The sequence below is a fragment of the Mercenaria mercenaria genome, chromosome 1, assembly GCF_021730395.1.
Source record: "Mercenaria mercenaria strain notata chromosome 1, MADL_Memer_1, whole genome shotgun sequence".
NCBI lineage: Eukaryota > Metazoa > Mollusca > Bivalvia > Venerida > Veneridae > Mercenaria > Mercenaria mercenaria.
Window position 1 is genome coordinate 38,206,191 of NC_069361.1, and position 23,176 is coordinate 38,229,366.

Below are 23,176 nucleotides of genomic sequence, written 5' to 3' on the forward strand. Positions count from 1 at the left end.
TTAATTAATTACTGACTCAGATTTGACCAATAATTGTCAATTAAATCTAAGTATTCTTAATTATTTTGCCTCATCTGTATTTTTTTCTTTTTGAAAATATTGTATTGATAAAATAATGTAACAGTATCTGACAGTAATTCGCTCTTACCTTTTTTTCAGTCTATTGAAAAAATAACAGGGGATAAGTTTTTGTTGTTGTTTTTTGTCCAGTACTGTTTACCAACATAAAAAGATTTATTATAACTTAAAAGTGATTTCTGAGTGAATACAGTAGTGTCACTTCATATGGTGGAAGGACGTTTTGGCCTGAATGTTTTGGCCTAGGATGTTTAGGCCAGGCAAATTTTCTTGATAGGATGTTTTGGCCAAAAGTAAACTGTGGTTCCATAACATGCAAAATGAGGTCTTTCATAGCTGATAATTCCAGTGTCCTTCACTTGTTTTCTTTAATTATCATTGTTATCATTTCTTTGGTATTTATGGTCAAAAACAAATTAATAATGCCATGAAATTATAGCAACTGAATATAAAATTTCTTTGTGATCAATACATGCATGTGTGACAATGAATTAATTAATTGCAGTGATTAAAGCAACTCGAAAATAAATCAAAAGTTTTTTAAAAATGTTTTTCCTTAAAATGACTTTTAACAACCCCAATGATCAATTATACGATAACATATTAATATCCAGATCATATTTTGCATGTTATGGAGATGAAATTTAATTTTGGCCAAAGCATCGTACCCCGAAAATTTGTCTAACCAAAACATCCTGGGCCAAAAGATCCTAGGCCAAAACATCCAGGCCAAAACGTCCGCTGGCCAAAACGTTCTACATTCCCTTCATATACAGAGGACAACTTGTAGGAGACACATTATTAGTCTTGTTTGCCTAGGCACACCATAAACTTGGCCGAAAGATTCCGGCATGATTTGGTGAAAATTAATTATGATTAATTACTTGTCCTTAATAATTGTAATTAATTAATTATTTGTCCTAAAAACCAAATAATTAATTGTAATTTAATTGATAAGATTGTCAAAATAATTGTAATTAATTAATTATTTTGTAAAATAATTAGACACAACCCTGATGTGGACTACTGAAAACATGGGCGATGGTCCATTAGGAATACGTACGTTCCAAGAACGCACTCTTCCTAAACAAAACAAAAACGCATCGTTCAAAAACAAACTATGGAAAGCATTCTTCCAAAAAAAACAAAACATGCATCCTTCCAAAACAACACAAAACGCATCGTTGAAAAACAAACTAAGGAAAGCATTCTTCTAAAACAAAACAAAAGACCGCATTCTTCCAAAAACACAAAAAACAAAATCGCATCGTTCAAAAAATAAACTAAGGAAAGCGCTCTTCTAAAACCAAACAGAACGCATCCTTCCAAAACAAAACACAAAGGCATCATTCCAAACCAAAATCCTGCAAAATTGTATATATGCACATACGATAAGCATATACACTAAAACAAGCAGACAACATAGACAATACACATTAAGGAACAGAATCGTGTATGGCCATGGAAAGGTCATTGCAAGCACACAGGTAGGGAGTTGAAGTCGGCTAATTGCGCGCTTAACCCTTTCTCTTTATTCCCACCTTGTTCAAAATACACAGTATAGTAAAGAAATCCTCGGCAGATAAATCAGTCACATTCGTAATGGCAACAAGAGGCAAACTATGTAAACCACAGAAATGCTCGTATGAATTTATAGAAAAGAATACCGAAAACACGTCGCATGAACCTTATACATTTGCAGATCTTCACGAGAAACACCACGAAGTGCCCGATGGAACAAACCAGAAGACAATATCAAAGCAGCTCAGTACCTGTGGGATTTTGGAACTACCTATCGCGGAGACTTGTACCTTTCCCATCAGTCATAATGTAACCGGATATCGTCTAGCTGTAAATGGGCTGAGCACGAAAAATGAGATGTGTCAAAAACAAGTTACGTAAAAATCGATTTTAATAAGATTATAGTCTTGCCAAAATACTTAGAATCATGGCCTGGAATATCACGAAGTCTTTTGTTAAAAAATATTCTAACACGACCACCAAATAACATACATACATGTAGAGCAAAATGTATCTCGGGTTATTCTACGATAAACCACGTTTGGGAACTTATTATTTCTTAAATATCAACATCAAATAAATCATATGGCAGTACAGATTAAGGTGAAATTTCATAAACAATCTGAATTGTAATAGTAAAACTTAGCAAAAATTTAGTTAAACTTAAACTTAACTTAATGAATAAGAGAAGTAGAACAAGTTTTGCCCAGTTTTACCATAAATCCAATGAATTACTGATTGGTATTTATCAACAGTTATGGTATAGTTCGTCACTGTTTATTTAGCCATGACTGCATTTTACTATATAGACTACTCATAGTTACTGGGTGGTTTGGCAATGTAAAATCACAAAATATACAAACTAGAAACGTTTGTCCATGGTTGGAATCCCTCTCCTGTTGTTTTATTTTTCAATGTAAAACCTCTTAAAATGAAATGGATTGCAAACAAAAAAGTACTGAATAAACGGAAAGTATTAAAATGAAAAATTAATGTTAAATGGAATTTATCAGAACGGGATCTAAACCTGTTTGTATAGATATTAAACCTGACAAATTTACCTACAGAGCTATCCTTTCAGTTTCCTGAGTAATGTATTCCGTATTATGCATAAAAGGTATGAGAGACAGCCTGAATATCTGACAACCCGTTCAAAATAAATTCATCTGTGGTCGAACAAGAAGCTCAGGACGAACTTTCGTATCCAGCTTAATTAACTTTGATAAAAAAAATCATATTGATCAAGCAACTTTTGTCTCACCACAATCAATGCGGGGTCCGTAGTCATCTGTATAAATAAAAACAATGTCCACTACCGTTCCTGACTTCAGTAAAGACTCTTACTTTTTACGAATAATTAAATCATTAAATGCAGTTTTTTTAAATATTTTTTCTAAATTCCTTGTTTTGATTTTAAATAAAGGCGTTATTATGAATTGCTTAACAAAAAAAGAAAATACAATATGAAAAATGGCATTTCATGTAAGTTATTATCTCAAAATATATATCCAAAGTATACAAGCAATCATAATTATATAAACATGTGAGTCTATGGCAACACATCTAACAAAACTTCCAGTGCAAGTTCCATTCTGGTTATCCCGAAGTAAAAGGTTCGGTCTCTTGGAATTCGAGATAGCGAGCTTCAACAGTATCTACTTAACATAAGATCTATCAAGTAAAGTAATCTTTAATAACAGTACTATACTATATAAACAAATAAATGTTTATCATCATATTGCTTTTGTGTGATTCAATTATTCAGGTTTTAATTCAAAATAATAAGTTCCAAAACTTTCTTTAAACAAAAGCATATATATATATAGCCAACAATGCTCATTACCTCTTATGAACAGACTCGATTCTACTGTTATTTTGCTTTATTCCTATAGATATTGTCAAGATACGAGTTATATGACCAAGGGAAGTGCTTACGTCTTTAGTATCTTGATCCAATCGCTAAGGTGACTATGTTTTAGACTAGCTGACAAACTATGTAAAATGTCCTTTGTAAAAATGTAGAGCTGGTGAGACCTATATATCTCATATATTGCCTAAATGCTTCTTGTACCAATGATTCGTAAACTATTTAAATTATAAGCTAGATAATTTCAGGGATCAGGCAAATCACTAAATGTTATAAACTTTCTACGTACAATGAATGAGTTTTAGTTTAAACTCCTATAGTATGGCTGTACTATACTTGACTGGTCTTTTTGATGAAGTTCCCGTCAGACGATGTCTTTGAATCAATAACTTCGAGTCCAGGGCCTATCGCACAGATTTCAGCCTAAGGCTGCAACTCAATATTTTGCCCCGACTCCTGTATTCTGTTCTTCGCCAATAACTCTGAATTTCGTCTGTAATACTTGCGGACGTTATTGGGTGACAAGTAAATACTTCTGCACACATGCAGTGAGATACATACATTTGTACCTTTTTCAGGACTGGTCCAGATTTTAGGCTTTTGACTTTAAGAACATCAATACATAAAAATACTAAGAAAAGGACATTACAGTCTATTTAGCAGGTTCACCGTAAAGAAAAGGGAAGTTATCATAACATATGATAAATCAAATGAAGCATGAATAAGTGCCGTTGTAGGCTAATTAAAGACTAATATAAAGTGATTACGAATTTTCGGGATAACTTATATTTTAGTTAAAAAATGGTAACTGCTATATGTTTCACCCCTGACTACTAACCTGAAACCATCATATAGTCGCAGTAGAGTACTAAACCATGTGTCTCTGTCTGTGCTTTCCGATGCTCAGCCTATATATGCTACAGCATTCAACTTCCTTACAGGTAAAACTTCTATCCGCTGGCCCTTTAGCTCCAAACTGTTACTCTATGACGTTGAAATATCTTCTTTTAAATTTTATAATTTATCCGCCCTGACAGCATGGCTGCAATACTTTCTCATCAAGGTACTGGCATAAGTTATTAGTTGAAGTTTTATTAGTTGAAGTTTGGATGTGTCAGCATCAATCGCTGCATAAGAATGATCTCTCTTATATATTTACCTATTTATACCTTGGCAGAAGTGATCTTTGATTGGTGTTTCATAGACCTTGTTTCTGATTGGTCCAAATTCGCACATAGTATTTTACAACGAGTAATTGGTGAAATAATAAGCTTTCTCACAAAGCTTTATATGTTTTAGTTTTGAATTGTTGCTAATACAGTTTCGCAAAATTGGATTAGATAGCAATCAAGTCTAAAGGGAATGTAGGTAAAGCAGTTGAGCAGCCGTAACTGTCAAATTTATTCAAAGTGGTTTATTAGAAAGATGGCGCATTATGAACAGCTCTGAACATGGAAATGAGAACAATCTCCGTGATACTGACATGACGTGACACTGCACAGCACTTGACAGATTATGTGCATGCATGTAAAATGTGTCGCAAATAAGATATTCTCCAAAAGCAAAACGAGACATGTGTTGAAACACTATTTCATGATCGATTGGTCTGACTGCACCGTTTTCGAATATATACAACCAGTAAAATATGGCAGATAATTCAAGATCAAGGTTAATTTATATTTCCCGTTTCAGACTTCATTTGCAGTCAGTATACAAGGTTTAAAGAAATTCGGCACATGGGAAAGACCAGGAGCGCGTTTCATCAAAGTGCCTAGGCTTTTGCTGTACTATTTTGTCATCCTTTAGTTGAGGACATTTGCCACAGTGTGTATATTGACATCGGGAAAAAAATTCTTACAGAAAGAATTTCTTCTTTAAACTGTGTTTACTGACGGAGAATCAAATCAAGAACAGAAATATGAAATAAAACAAATCATACGTATCCAGCCTTGGTCATCAATTATCCGCCCTTGAAAGTCAGAAAATACTCAACAAATCTATTTTCAAGGGCAGATAATTCAATATCAAGCCTGTGTACCTATGATTTTTAATACATTTTCCGTTTTAAACTTGATTCTCAGTCAGTACACAAAGTTTAAAGAAATTCTGTCCATACGAAATTTTTGCCGTATATACATATAAGCAACTTTGGTATTTACCCTTAATACAAATTTTTAAGCCCTATGGGATTTTAAAGGAGATGATTCTGGAGTTAGATGTGTAAAAGGCAAAAAGACAAAAGTGTGTCAAAAGTTAAAATGATTGACCCTTTAAACAGGTGACAGAGTAACACACAAACACATTTTATTTTACGAGAGGCGTTCAATAAATAATGTTACCCCATATGTAGTTCCGTAACCGCTGATTATGTTTAAATGCGGTTTCGGCATATTATTAAGCAATTTATTGGAAACAAAATGCCATAAGAATGATAAAAATCGGTAGATTCAAAGTAAAAATATAATCATTTGAGTGAGGTGTACTATGTGTACTGAACCATGTTATGTCCAAAATATTGAGATTGTAATAATTATGCAATTCTTTGATTCTACTATTCAACAACTAGAACTGTAGTTCAATTTTCAGTTTAAACAGCTAAATCAAATCATCATCTTTACATAAACATTTGAAAACTGAAATAGAAATAATCGATAACAGTATTAAATGGAGTGTATATTTCTTTACTCGAAAAATGATAAGTTGAGTACAATAAGCCTCTGCAATTTTGCCAGGCGTGATGTTCATCTTTGAAAAGATTCTTGTATTTTAAGACGATACTAATTTCTTAATTCTCGATTGCGAAACAAGTTCTAGCAACTTTGATTAATCGCTCTCGAGACTCATTCCAAATAGAATCAACCTCGAGTTTAGATGTTTTAGTTATGTTGTAAAATCAAAAACGCAATAAGAAGTTAAAAACAAATTACTAATCACAAATTGCTGTACCTCGTAGAAAAATGATAGAATTTTATGATTTTACAAGTTATTCTTTTATTCTGAGACCCTGGATGCCCAGGATAATTCCAGGTTTCAATTAATTTTGCTATGGTCTAGTATACATGAGTACATCTAACTCAAATAATTATATTTTTACACAGAATCTACCAAGTTCTATCATTTATACGACATTTTGTTCCCAATAAATTGTTCTATAATGTCTTGAAAAACGCATAAAGAAATAACCACAGGTTACGGAACTACACACGGAGTAACATTATTTATTGAACGCCCCTCGTATCCTTGAAGTCCTATAGTTTTGACTTGAACATGGGCAACAACTTACCAATTAATTTGTCATGATGTCAAAATAGATATGATTTGCTACCTACCGAACATTGATAGCTGTTACACTAATGCTAGAATAAATTATTTTTGACTGTTTAGATTTTCCATTTCACACATATCTTTATTAGCTCGAGAGCAAAAAAAGTACTACAATAACAAATACAAAATGTATCACTTAAACGCATATCAAATTACTTTATAAATATCACATCTTTTATGCCTTGCACTTAAACAAAATACAAAAAGGGCCGTGCATATAGTTAGATAATAGACTGAATTAAACCACTCCTATGACCTATTAACAAGTTAAGCACCGAACACAGCAGGCCATCTTGATTTTGACGTCAAGTCACAACACAAGTATCGCCTTTGTTCATGCGTTATTCAAAATAGGAAAATGCGTGAAACTGATTAATTTTATCATCATGATGCATTCATGATGCATTTCCAGGGAGTCTTGTAATCGTGGTACAGCGATTTTATTAGTTGAAGTCGCTGCTTGTATCTCTGAAAACATGTTACAAATAATATACACTTGCTGTGTACGAACGTCAGTTATTTTGTAATTATATCTTGACTGTTCATCGTCTTTTTATGTTATATAACCTTTTTGTGAAAGGTACTGGAAATATTCTCGTTGCTTTTATAGCATTTGAAAAGCTGCTAAACTGGCATGTAAATCAATACAAAGTGTCCAGAACGGCCAAATTTGCAACACCGATGTAAATGACACATTAATATATCATTGCAGCATGCTGTTGCACGCTAACACTATAAGTAAAAATATTTTGTCTAAACAAATAATCATTGAAAGAATTGGCTGTCAGGTGTGGGGTGTGTGATGAATTTGAAAAAGGGCCTTTTGAAACAATAGAATGTAACAAAGCAAAATGTTAGCCGAATAGCTTTTGATTATTTTAAGGAGCGGTTATGAAGACTGAACACTCGTTACTCCCCATTAAACCTGATTTGGAAAAAACATATTAAAATGAACAATGAGGAATATTAAGCTGATCCCATGATCATAATAGGACCAAATGTAACAACAACGCGGAGTACAATTTTATACCCACCACATGACATGTAACGGCAGCTGTTATGAAACTTAAATAAACAATACTAAAATCCTCTTGGAGCATAGAATGCAACCAGATTCAGAGTGCACTGTCCATGAGTTATGGTAATTTGAAACAAACCATACGCTCCCAGGCAACGGTTTAAGCGGAAATATATCCTGTAAGAAGTACAAAGCAGAACTCGCTTATGAAGGAACATTTAATCAAGAGCTATAAAAATAAACTTCTTTGTTTTAATGAACTCCATAATCTTTATGAACATCCGTCATACGGCCGCTCTTAAAGGTACGCCTATTCGTCTGTATTGTTACGTGACATCAAATGAATTTAAATGACATTTAAAGTATAATTATTTCATTTTGTCTTTCAAATATTTATTAATTTGAATAACAGATCGATATATGCCAGTAGAAAATTGACATTTTTAATTTGCCCTAGTGAAACATATTTTGACTTTGTGTTGGGTAATGTTACATGTTGCTTTAGGCTTGTGAAACTTTAATTACACCATTCCTACATTTAGCTATAATGCGTATCTATTGGTTTTGTGTGTAGAAAAAAACACGCACTTTTTGTAAATTGGTACAAATATTATGTTCATCTTGCTATTAATCAATTTAATTTCAATTTAGTCAGGCATAAGGTACACATGCTCCAGTGCTTAACCTATGATACCATTGGGTATATGACTAATTCTACGAATATATCAACAATGTAATTAGTTTTTACAGTTTCCTGAGAGCGGAACACTTGACATTCTTTTTAATATTGGAGAGTGATCATCGCCGTTGAATATTTTATATTATTACTAACTCTTACCAATATAATGTATATTAAGCAAGTCTGGATTTTGAAAATTTATAAAATGTTATCTAGTCGGTATTACTTTTACAAGTACCAAATACAATTGAGAGGCATCTGCAGATGGGTTAATACGACGGTGTACAAGATACCTTCAATAATACACTACTAAAGCTGGAGTATAGTCCTCAGTTACAATAAAAGACAATCCCTAAACGACAAAACAATGGGCGGAATATAAAAATACTAGAATTTAGAGAGGTGACAAGCTAGAGAAAAGATCAATTGTTTAGACACATGAAACTGATGTTAATTCTGTTATCGATATGTTGATAGATTTCTTTTACATTTGTAATAAAGTGGGTATTTTAAATTCTTATAGTTTGTTTACAAATTATAAGGTACTTATGCATTTATATTGTCGATAAATGGTTAATATTAAAAAAAAGTGATTAAATATGAATCGTGTATTGTCTTGAATCACCATTTGATGATTTTTGAAAGTATAGTTCTGGGTGATGGATAAACCATATTTGGAATTTGACTCGTTAAAAAGTGTTCATATTTGGAAACCATATATAATAAATGTATAGTTTTTTTAAAGATTCTAAATATATTGCTTGTTATGGATGGAACACCTTAAACAAATACCAATCTCTACAATTTTAAAACATCAGAGCCCTTACAGTTTCTGAATCCCTGCGGTAAGACTGTAGTCAATAAGATATTAGGACAATTGTGGTCAATCTAGTTTGAGAAGCAATTTTGCACCTTTTGTACTTCCATTAAATCCAAATAGACAAATTTAACAAAAGGTATAGAGTATAACATATATTTATATTTAATAATATATATTCAATTAACGATTGAAAACAATGCATTCGCCCACAGCTCTGACAAAATAAATCAACACCAGAATAGAAAAGATACGTAAGATTGTTTATCCATTTGTAAATCCGGTAAAAATCATACTAAAAAAGCTTCGTGAACAAACTAGCATACTAAACGAGCTTCGTAACGAAAACAGTGTACTACACAAATACGTATCAGTTGGCTGTCAAATGAAGCTAAATTTATTCAAATATCTTGAGTTAAAAATCAAAACTATTATCAACAAAACGCTATGACTTCTAAACTAATCAAACCTGACAATTCGTTTACTCCTGAGATTCCCCACAATGCATGAGCGTCATGGTAACTGGCAAGCTTACCTGGACACAGCTTGAAATAAATCCATTTTCATATTCAAAACTTAAGCTTAATTTCCTGGCAAGCAAACTATTTGTCTATATTTTACGAAAGATATAACGATTCAAAAACTTTATTATAAACACTGCATGTGCTTGTATAAAAGACTAGAAGACATGAAGGTTATTTAGAGTTAAATTAACAATCCGCTTAGAAATCTACAAAGCCTTCTTTCTACATCGGTATATCACTTAAAATAAGTGAGTTTTATATTGAGTTTAATGAATCTCAGTCTAAACTAACAAATTCTTTTTTTTTCAAATGTTCAGTTTTACTCTGGAATTAAAACATAAACACAAAAAGTGGGCAAAGCAGACCATCAGCTTTCTACTGCTGCTATTTTCTTCCGTCTACATAAGATCAAACTAACTTTCTGGATGAAGTTCGTGAATAAAGTAGAGTAATGCACTAAACGAGCTTCCTGAAGACAATAGGTTATATGATACAAACTTCGTGAACATTCTGACTAAATGAGCATATGTACAAACTAAAACTGAATATAATGTATTATGTAAAAAGCAATATTGCATTACTTGCTACCGTTACAAACTATACTACATGTTGCATTTTTGCAACAAACAAAGTATCTTGGTGGTTTTGGATTCGGTCATATTTATATATCAAATGTATTCTAGTATGGTATATATTTACCGGTACTTGTATATAAGGCTACGGCAACACATTTAGCGAAACTCTCCTGTGCAAGTCCACTTCCCATAATCCCTCAGTAAAAGGTTCGATCTCTTGGAATTCAAGATAGCGAGTTTGAACAGTATCTACTTTAAAATCGAACTATCGAAAAAAGGCATTTTGAGGTGGTTTAGAATCTGCCTCCGAGTTAATAAAGTTTGTAAATGGAAGCAAGGTCACTGTGAAATATCTGTTTGCTTTAAGCCTTACATTTTTGCTTTAGAACTCTGATATAAGCTAAAATATCATTTATCGTCATATGGCAAATAAAATGTTGCACCAAATTTCTTTTTCTTGTGATTCGAATATTCAGATTTTAATTTGAAATAAGTTACGAGACTTTCTTTTAACAAAAAGATTTTAAAAGCTTGCTTAACCTTTGAATATTGCACTTTTAAACTCGCACCCTTGATCGAAGTGATTTTTTCTCTCAGACATTTAATCGACATTTAATCGATCCCCTAATTACGCACTCTGCGGTAGCACAAATATCTGGCGAAGGAATTATTTCTACAATTTTGAGAAATATTCGACAATCACTATGGTATACTTTTAGGCATAAATATGTGCTGTTCATAAATGAACCTTCAGTATCGAAAACGGTGCATCCAGACCTATCGCTCATGAGATTTTCTCTCAACACATGTCTCTTATTATCCCTTATCGCTTTTGAGATTATCTAATCAGCGACAGATTTTACATGAATGTCATGTCACGTATAACGGAGATTGTTTCGACCTGTCTCAGGCTGTCTGGTATTTCCTTATTTCCATGTGAACTCATGCATGAACCATATGAATGTACCACATGGCTAAAGACCTTAACGTGTCCCCTCAGTGAACATCTGTATTAGAATACTATAACTTGATACTCAGCAGTGTTCTAGTTCAAAGGTTCGTATGTACGTTCATGTGCAGTATTTCAAGTAATGCTTTTCTTACCATGTAATTTTATCAAACATTTATTTTGACAGCTGTATCATCTGTTTTGATATAAAATTTCAAGCTTCAGGATCTTTAAAGGGTCTGATTCAGGAGTTGGATTGTGTCAAAAGTCAAAACGACTGACCCTTTTTTTTAATAGGTGACACAATAATAAACCAAACATACAATGTAGGTGCAATTTGAACAAGCGCAATTGGTCATGATGTCAAAATAGATATAATATCTTACCTGTCTATCATTGATAGCTTTTAACACGAAAGTTAAGAAATATTTTGACTGTTTAAATATTACATTTCATCCACATTTTCATTTCCTCGCAAACAATGTACAATAATAACAAAAATATCGCTTATTCGCAGATCATATTGCATTACAAAAATTGCGTCTGTTATGTCTTGCACTAAAACGAAACATAAAGTAAAAAGAAATGTGTGCATATTTCGATAACAGACCAGATGAAACCACTCCTATAATATTTTGTTTTGGTTTTTCGTATTAGCGTTTAAAAAAGGATAGGGTAATAAACACTGAACATAGCAAGTTGTCTTGACTTTTGACGTTTAGTCACAACACAAGTATCGCCTTTGTCCATATATTCTGTCCAGTTTGGAAAATATGTGAAATAAATTAGTTTTATCATCATGATGATACATTCTGGGGTGTGTTATTGTCGTGATCAATTTAATGAATTAGTTAAAGTCGCTGTTTGTATGAATTCATACTCTGTCTAAAAAATGTTAAAAATCATGTACACCTGCTGAGTACGAACGTCAGTTATTTCGTATTTATATCTGGACTGTTCATCCCCTCTTATTGTTACATAACATTTGTGTGAAGCTCGACTGAACATATTTTTGTTTTTAAACCATTGGAATAAGTATAAAACTGACTTGAAGATCTAGCAAAAAATCTACACAAACTGTTCAAAATGGCCAAATTTACGGGGAGCTACATATACACTGATGCGAATGATCTGTCAATATCGTTGCAGAATAATGTTGCCTGCTAACACTATAAGTGGTTCTACCCAGGTGCCCGCTCGTGATGAAATAAGGCATTGAGGGGAACCTGGGTTCTGTCTTCCTCCATCACCAAAGCTGGAAAGTCGTTATATGACCTATAATTGTGTCGGTGCGACGTTAAACCCAACAAAAAAAGAATGAAACCGAGCAAAATAATAGCCAGATCGTTTTGATTCTTTTTGTGAGCGGTAATGAAAAGAGAACAAAGCGGAACATTAAACCTGATGCCCCAAATGTAACAACGGCATAGAGTACAATTTTATAACCGCCGTACAGAAAGAAGACTTTTAGTGAAGCACTGTTTTGAAATCTCGGATAAATTACGTACCTACAGACGTGTGAAACTTTTATTAAACCTACAGTTAGCTATTAAACATATCTATCGAATTTGTGTATTTTTTAAAGATCAAGATGCATTTCTATGTAAATAGGTTTAAATATATTGTACATTTTGCTATGAATGAAGTTAAGTTTACATTTGTAAGAAAATCTGGTATTAGGTAAACTGTGCTTTTGATGTCATAGGCTAGTTCTCCGAATATTACTACTTAGCTTTAACAGTTTAGTGTTTGTGGAATACTGTTGAACATTGAAAAGAAAGTCAAGTGATAAACGTCGTTGACTATTTCATATTCTTATTTTTTCTTATTAATGTAATATATAGTTTAGCAAGTTTGGATTTAATGAAAAAAGTTCGGAAGAACAATATATACGATAATATTCGGGTGAGCGAGACAAGCCAGTGTTACAGCACTATTTAAGGAAATTCCATACACTGTCAGGGTTTTTTTTATATGAAAGATGAATGTAGTCAAGACTGCTGCTTATTCAACAATGGAGAATTACACATTTGCAAACAACTATACTACAGGAGAAGAATCAAATGAAAATGGAATTACAGAGGCGACTAGATACGTATTTATATGTTTCATGGTTCTTATAATTGTAGTTGGAATTCCAGGAAATACCATTGTAGTTGCCGTACTTTCAAAGCTTCGTGAAAGAACGAGCACAGATTACTTCGTTTTAGCTATGTCGGGCATCGACTTGTTCTCTGCAACTGTCAATACTATATGTTACATCATACGCTACGAACCAAGCATTTGGATTTATTTGGCATCAAACACATTTTGCCGCTTGCATCTTTTTTCATTAGGTTTGGCAAACATATGTACAACAATGCTGTTTTCGGCAATTGCGTTTGATCGTCTGAGATTGACAAGAAGTACTTCGACCAGACCTCTACCATCGGATTCAGAAAATGCAAAACGTATTACTTTCGGAATAGTTATTTTAAGTTTTGTTTTTAGCATAGCGTTCCCTCTGACCACAACTTTTGATTCAACTACTTTATCGTGCACACGTCTGGATGGTCATGAAACAATAATTTTACATAGCATCTTAGTACTCATTTATGCATTTTTGTTTGTAGCTGTTATCGTCTGCTACACAAGGATCGTGATTATACTAAGACATCATCATAGAAGAATACGCGACATGAACACGAATACCACTGACCAAAAAGCAGACAGAAGTAAATTTACCTGGACTAAGAAGTCAAAAATTGAACCTATTAATGCTCATCAGAATAAGCCGAGCACATCAAAAGGAATATCAAGGTATACTAGAAAATTGGAGGGTCAAGGGACTTTGCCACGGAAAGAATCGATGCAAAAACATGCGCAAAACATGAATATTTCCGCTGCAACAAAAGACCCGAAAACCGACACTACACACCATGTTTTAAACATGGTCGACAGTAGAGCGAAAGGCACCAACTTTACTGTTTCATTTAGAAATAATATCGTCAGTATTGATGAACAAACGCAAAGAAAGAACACCTGTTTCAGAGAACCCCAACCACCATACTCTGTACGCCCTGTTAACAGCATTATGAGAGACAGAAAACGCATTAATCGTACAACACTGATGATGTTTATGATAACTTTGGTCTATGTTGGGACTTGGATTATTAACTGGGTAGCATCTATCTACGGGACTGTTACAGATTCCCGGATGACAGGATTGGTGTTTCTGTCCCTAAAACTGTATATGATCAACAACACCACTAATCCAGTATTTTACATAATCATGAGCTCAAAATTCAAACAGAACGCAAAGGCACTGTTTTGCAAATAGTAGTGGCAAACGAGAGTTAAAAAACATGCTTTCAAGAGAACTTTATTACACAAACTTTTAACCAATCGTCGACTGTTACACAAGAGACAAAATGTCAGACGCTTGCTACTTCAACAATGCTGCTTGATCTACGGAACAGCTATGGATAACTATATTGTGGAAAATTATGCATTATTAAATACATGGATGATGCAAACAAATACGTGTCAAATATGTCGTGTTTTAATGAAAATTGACTGTGTTTTATTACAAAAATGTTTTTAATGATGGCTTTTGAAAGCACAAATAGTTGAGATGAAAATGACTTTCGTTAGGATTACTGCTGTATTTCAAGCTTTAATATTTATTTAACCCTTACCCTGCTAAATATCTAAAATGGACCGGTCCATCATTCAATTTGGGCCATACCACTTATTATTCAAAGGGGTGTTCACTGAAAAATTACTGACTGAATAGCGAACAGTGCAGACCACGATCAGACTGCACGGATGTGCAGGCTGATCTTGGTCTGCACTGATCGCAAAGGCAGGATCACTTGCCGCCAGCAGGCTAAGGGTTAAGTAAATGAAAACAGAAAAAAATATGATATTTATTAAAATTTGGTAAGTTTTGAAGATGCATGAAGCAAGAAGGTACAATTATTTAGCAATTTTATGCAATGTCATCTACAAAGCTATTGCAAGATGTAAAGTAGTTAAAACATCGTTGTTGCCTTTGTTACTGAAGCTCTTGAGATACAACAGGGTCCAGTGTTAAAAGTTATCTTCGGTTCCTAACTCAAGGTTGTGTATAAAGCTTGTATGTGCGTGCGTGCGTGTTTATGTGTGTGTGTATGTTTGTGTGTATGTGTGTGAACGATAGACATATGCATATTTGTACTATTATATACTTATATTTGTTGTACAGTATTTGCATTCTGTGAAATGCGACTTTTGGTAAACACGCCATCAAACTAATCAAGTAAGCATTGCCAGGAGAGTTTGGTTAAGCAGCAATTGAGTGAAATGGGTTTCAATGGTGGTAGAAGCCCGACAAGAAGTGTATTGTGGCAAAAATAATGGAACGGAATTACAGTGAAATTTCTTCATAATAGTAAACATCATTGATGATGGCGGACAATCAAGAAAGTAGTAATATTATTAGTTTTAATGTTGTTTTACGTCTCTGAACATAGATACATAGTCCTATGAATACACAAAGATATAGGTCATTTGTGAATAATATATATATATAATCATTCAATTTATAAGTTATAAGGGTGGCCCTGTGCGAAACAGTTATACTGCATCTCTTCTTGAGGGAATCCTATCAGATAATTTCAATATCTCCCTTTAAATTAAAAAATATGCCATTAAACGAGCCTACGTGCATTGAGAGTGTATAATTCCCATTAACCGTATAAAATGTTGTAAAGCTGAAACAAAAATATTTTAATAAACTTTGACCAGGTTCCCTCTTGCAGCGTATACTGTATAAAATGTAGAAAACCTTTCGGGCTTCGGGAATCATTCTAAGCTGTAAGCATTGTCCAAAAATGACGTTTAATTACATTTATTGACGTCATCTTTTTGTATCCATGAGAATATTTCAATACGTGTACATACATTAGAATTTATCAGCTGTATGCATCTTTAAAAAGACTCGGGAAACTAACCGGATGTCGACAAATATTTGCAAGCATTAAAAACGTTTTTTCTAGTGTCGGCAACTGACAATTATTTTATCAATTGCATGATTTGTAATATTAGATTAAAATGGCCTCAACCTCTCTTATAATTACCTTGAAACGAAACACAAACATCCATACCTAATTTTCCTGCATTAACGTCACACTCACCTCCATTTAGAATGGGTTATTAGGCCGAACGTTAAAGTGCACAGCTGTTTTGCATATTAAAAAATCTATGGATTACTGGGCCGACTTTTAACTGCATATTGTTTTGCATATTAAAAATTCAAGATATAAATTATTGGTTGCAAAAGTATTCATTTTCACGTTTTATTCTTCATGCAAAATCTATTTCTTTACCTCTTAATCTGCATATTTCTGTGAAAAATAAATATTTTCGTGTACATGCGTGTGTTTGTTTTCTTTTCTTTTCACTTGTTGTAATGTGAATAATGTTCGCACATATCCAGAACGTGTACTTTTTCCCAGCATCGAAATTGCATGGCATATATTGTATACATAGTAAATAAAATGTGTCAGCGCGTTGACGATCTTATCTTTTCCAGTTAAACCAGTCCAAAGATACTACATCTAACTCCGAAAGTTTTTTTCACAAAGAATCGAATGGTCCACTGTATCATATAAAGCTTTCTGTAAATCAATCTTGTAGGGATACCGTCTAAGCCTGTACTTTTCATCATGGCGTTTAGCTTACATAATTCCTTATAAACAAAATTCTCTGATAAATATGTAACCAAAACAAAAGTGTTTAGACTTTTTGTATGCGTAGAACTCGATAGCATATCTACAAGGTTTGCGACAACTGTAATAAAAAATTTCTTGAAAAGATTCGCACTAGAAGAAGGGTCATGGCAAACTTCATTATCAATATTGAGAATAATATTTTAGCAACCATTCAATTTGACACGATTCAAGAAGTGTCTCCAAAAGTTTTGGAGATTCCCGTAAAGTAACCATGGCTATAAGGTAAACCCTGATTTCTATTTTTCTTCACGTTTCATATATAGAGCATTTAAGTTCAACAATGAATAACTTAGACAGTTGTGACTGTACCCTAAATAGAGGATATTACATGAGTGTCTTTTCATATTGAATTTATTACACGAGTTGAATAAAATAATAAAATGCGAGGCTCTGTCCAGCATTTTATCAATTTTATTTAACGAGTTTATCAATAACTTCAATGTGGAAAATCACAAATGTAATAATTTTTTATCGAACATAAAAAAAAATCTACTTTCTTTATCTATCATAAACAAGTTATTTTGACCAACGTCTCCTATTCTATAAACGACGTCGACGTCAAAGCTTTATTACTGTAATGGCATTATTACACCCCCGCGACGTCAAACATGTGATGTGATATGTCGATATTCAAAAGGTACGTTTAGTAATCATCCGTTGTGAAATACATGAAACTCCCGTGCTGTTATGTATAGAACCATCAGTAACAGAATCGATTGAATCACCCTTGTATTGACAATACCATTTGCCTTGGTGGAGAAGTACGCAATGCTAAATCTAAGGGGTTCTTAATTCAAGAAAATGACCTTCATTCATCATGATGTTAGGAAAACTTTTGCTAAATTTCATCACCTTAAATCTGAGTAAGTTTGTAAATTCATAAGTAATCTAATCTAAAGAATAGAATATACTGCGACATGCATTGCGACACCTGCATATTATTGAGGTGTGATTTACATATCCATTTCCGACTATCATTTATTAAAAAATATCGAACGTTTTATTTAAAGAGGGTATTTACCGTATTCTTTAGAACACAGTACAGACAAAATGTTCAGCTCTTTTACAGTTGATTACTGGTAACTAACTTTCCTCTTTGTTTATACGAAGACAGAAAAAGATGGGCGATTCTGATTCAATAAAATCCCCATCAAGGGAAAGGCCAATATGTACTTGCCCCTTGTACTGCCTCGTCGAGACCTTAATGGTGTCTGCTTTGGTGTTTTGACTTGTGCAAAGTCAAAGAGTATGTTCATAAGCGGTTTCAAGGGTTTTGATAAATATATTTTCATCTGAACATGTCTTTTGGTTACATGTATTTATCTGACGAGAGTAATTCATTTTACACTGCCGTGTAATATAGGCAGGTGGTGGGCATTAAAACGATTGATGTATTGCACTAACATTCTAGTTTAAATTCCTTTTTTGCCACTGATTATTCCTAGTTGGTGCCCTGCTTTGTTCATTTTTTGATGTACGTTTGTCTGTTCGTTACGTCTACGTCATTATCAGTGCAGGAGTTAAATATGGGAACATGTGTTTACCCGCTATTTACGTGTTACATTAACACGTACCACTATTTACATGTGGAATGCTGTATTAATGCTGACTATGTTCTTTGAACATGTTTTTCTTTCTAGACTTTTGTCCCTGTTTCTAAAACAAACTCACTTATGCAGTCAAAGAAATGAGTATAAATTACGCATATCATATTATGAAAACTTAAAAAAATAGGTTAATATTTGTCAGATATTTGACATGCACTCTATTGTCCATAAGGCTCATCGCTTTTTCATTTAATGTGGCATTAGAAAAACAGTATGAAATAACACTAATCGTAATGGAAGGAACAATTCACGATATAATTAATATAAAGTGTTAGTAACCTGCAAGCACAGTTTACACATTGCGATATTTCTCCAGGGTTTTCGACGTACGTAGATTAATTTATTCATGGTACACAGCTTGACATCACGATCATGGCCTTTAATCAAAAAAGCAATTAGTAACATCGCCTTTGCCTTTATATTTCGCAGACATTTACGTATAAAAACAGCTTTGTCATAATGATGAGTTTGTAATGATTTATTTCTTACTAATTAGGTGAAGGCGCACTTTGCATGCGTTTACAAATATTAGAAATTAATGTCTACCCGTAAAAAACATATATGACCACTGTTTCCCCATGTAGCATTATATTCTTGTTTGGGACAACATGAAAACTCGCATGAACACATCTTTATCGGATTTTCTTATAAAACTGATAACGTATGATTTTCTGCCTCTGTTTACAATAAAAAAAAATATCAATAAAATTGTTACAATTAAACAAGTTATTTGCAGTTCTAACTTTGTCAATTTCTGAGAATATAAAAATGTTTACGATATAAAACAGTGTAAATGATAGTTATCTATAGCTGTGCTTGTGAAAGATGCTGCTTGATTATGAAGAGATATTATTTACTTTCTTTAACTATTTTAGTTAACCAACTAGATCATTATGAAAGCAAAGACATACATATAAAACTGTATAAGTCGTCGTATTGAAATGTTCGTTTGATAATATTTACATTAATGTGAAATTATTGTAATTATTTCAAGGTTAAGAAATGATACATAGCAGAACTATATCTTAAAATACTTATACTCGACGAGGACCGAGTGAATTATTCTAAGGCAGCGTATATTTGATTCGGAATGCTTAAATCTGTTAAAACATGGTTCTGCTATATACAATTTCTACGATGTCTTTTATGTCAAAAAGTGGAAGGGAAGGGGAACAATATGTCTTTGCGCATGTATGGATAGAAGATCAACGCGACGTTAATAATATTAAAACACGTCGAGGGGTTGTATGTATATAGGTCTAATAGAATAAGAAATAATTTATTCTAACACGACCCCTTTCATTTTTCTATTAAACAAAGAAGGCCGAAGACTGTGTGTTATTAAACAATAATTCATTTTTCTGACGTCACAATTATTACGTCATAGCGTTAACATGGAAATGAAACCAACAGAAAACAGGCAAATATTCAATGAGTGTCGTCAAGGAAGAACTTTAAAATCCTTGATAACGCCCTCGTGATATAATTCATTCGCATATGACCTCCAAACAATGATTTTATTCAGCGAAATTACTTTACGTGACTTATAATATATCCAGAGTGAGCGAATGAAGTGTAACATGGTCATTCTATTAATTTTTTAACTTTTAGGGATAAAAAATTATAAATTTTCAAGCTTTATAATTTAGAAAATTTTGGTTTAGCTACGTACAGATGGTTATTCTTAAGTAGAAAACTAATCCATAGTGGGAAAATAGCGTTTTAACATTATTTTAAATATGTTTCTTGTTCACTTTGTCATTACCGTAACCACAGATAAAATTTCCTCTACCTAGAACACACTTGAATATGTCAACATCATTGGAAATATAATTTTGCAAAACAAACGTGTCTCAAAGGTTCAAAGACTTTGCAAAATGAAAAATATTTCTACACAGAGTATGAGAAATCTGCTCGTAGTCAGCGTTACGGAAATGACAGAGTACGGTAAACAGGCGCCATATTTCACGTTAACATTCCGTTTTAAGGTTTTCAAAAACACTTTTTAACATTTGTATAAAACATCAATTCAAGAATTGTTTTCTGTAATGAAATCTCTGTTTTTGATAACAAAATGTCATTTCCATAACGGCCACGTTATGGAAATGACAGTTACGGAAATGGCAAATTGTTTACATTTTGTCACACCACATGATCACTGCTTTATTTAATCTAAATAAGTATTTTAAATTCAAGGTGTGGAACCATGTACGCAAAATCTACAAGTGGGTGTTATGCTCTTAAATCTCTTGATACAGCAATTAGGCTAAAATAAGAGTTACGGTAATGACAAACAAAAAATATACTCACTAAAAATAAAACATGTTGACCATCAGAATATACAAATTCCATTTTATTTTGTAAAAAACAAAGTTCTTAAAATGGAAACATCACAACATTCTTCTATGACACCCCTTTGAATGTTAATAAATACATAAATCTGTTCAGCTATCACAGGGATTCCTCATGGGTTACGGAAATGACGTAAAATTTAGGGACAGATGAAAGTCAATATTTTTTTGTAATTTATATGCCAGTTATTTTTATGATGTTACTTGCAAGTAGCTTATACAAATGAGCCGCGCCATGGGAAAACCAACATAGTGGCTTTGCGACCAGCATGGATCCAGACCAGCCTGCGCATCAGCGCAGTCTGGTCAGGATCCATGCTGTTCGCTTTCAAAGCCTATTACAATTAGAGAAACGGTTAGTGAACAGCATGGATCCTGACCAGACTGCGCGGATGCGCAGGCTGGTCTGGATCCATGCTGGTCACAAAGCCACTATGTTGGTTTTCTCATAGCGCGGCTCATTTATTTCAAGCAAACAAGTCCACTGAAATTAGCTTATAACTGTTGCTTGTATGCATTACATCGATTTGTTGAAGTCACGTCCAGTTGAGGGACACATAGTTTTCCTTATCCCTGGTCATGATAAAAGAAAGTTTTTATTAGAAATGCAATAAAAAAATTTAAAATAAACAATTGATATCTGTTAAATATGTATTACTAAAGGTAACTAACATGCTTTATATTCACTTTTGTCATCAAAAGTAGAAAAAAACAATAGGGGGACAGGAGTTCTGTTGTATACTTTTATTTTTATTCAGAAATGTCTCCTAATATAAAGTATATAAAATATTCTAATATGCTTGTCTCTGTTAAAACACTCTTACGCTAAAATGACGTCACGTTAACGTGCGGTGACGTCAAAGTTTTTGTTGCGACCAGAAAAGAGCGCTTCTATATTTTATCTACTGTTTCAGATTAAAGGCATATTAGAATCGAAATAACTTACAGCAAAACCGTGTTTAACACTATATACGCTCGGGCGGTAATACGTCATACAAATAATTTCACTCAGGCTGCGCCCTCGTAAAATTATTACGCCCGACGTATAACCGCCCATCGTGCATAAATCGTGTTAAAACATTCTTTTGCTTTAAATTATTTCTTAATTCTAACACGATCCGATTCATTTTCCTATTAAACAAAGAAGGCAGAAAACTGAATTATTATACAATAAATCACTGTTCTGACGTCACAATTATTACGTCATGGCGTCAAACGGCATAGCGGCGATCTGGAAAAGAAACCAAATGAAAACGGGCAAATATTTAATTAATGTCGTCAAGGATATACTTAAAAATTCTTGGTAACGTGTTAGAATCGAAATAATATATGTCATCTAGTGATTTGCTCTTGGATCAATCATTGTTTGTCGTTCTGATGCGCATTATTATATCACTCGGGCTGCGCCCTCGTGATATAATTCCTTCGCATCTGAACTCCAAACAATGATTTATTCAACGACAAATCACTGGATGAGATATATTATTTCTCAAGTAGATCAAATATGTGATGTGGCGTTAAATGAACCATGTTTTACTGGATAAGGATATTCATGTACTGACTTCTTCATATTCAAACTTACGAAAAAACGGAAAATATTTTTCAGTAAGAAAGTCAGATGAGGAGTTCTGCTGTATATATTTACAGCTTAAGTATTTGTTTAGTGTAACAAATATGAACCGCACCATTAGAAAACCAACACAGTGCTTTTGCGACCGGCGTGGATCCAGACCAGCCTTCGCATCCGCGCAGTCTGGTCAGGATCCAGGCTGTTCGCTAACAGTTCCTCTAATTGCAATAGGCTTTGAAAGCGAACAGCATGGATCCTGACGGGCAGTCTGGTCTAGATCTGTGCTGGTCGCAAATGCGCTATGTTGGTTTTCTCATGGTGCGGCTCATATATTACTTACTTTCAAATATAATTTGTGTTGAAGCTACATGAAACAAGACAAGTAAAAATTATTTAGAATTTTTAATGCCATTACAAAATATTTGCAAGATGTAAGATATCTTAAGGTATAGGTCCATGTTTCGGAGAAAAAAGTTCGAACGTCATCAAATCATAGAAAGAAAGCACTGTTTTACTTGAAAATTTAACAGCGTATAAAACATT

General features: G+C 33.3%; 1 protein-coding gene across 1 annotated transcript; it reads left to right on the top strand.

Moving 5' to 3' along the window:
* The first annotated feature begins 13,333 nt into the window (after window positions 1-13,333).
* On the top strand, window positions 13,334-14,671 carry LOC128556418 (uncharacterized). Its single transcript, XM_053541586.1, has one exon. The coding sequence runs from the start codon at window positions 13,334-13,336 to the stop codon at window positions 14,669-14,671; it is 1,338 nt and encodes a 445-aa protein (XP_053397561.1).
* Window positions 14,672-23,176: the final 8,505 nt, after the last annotated feature.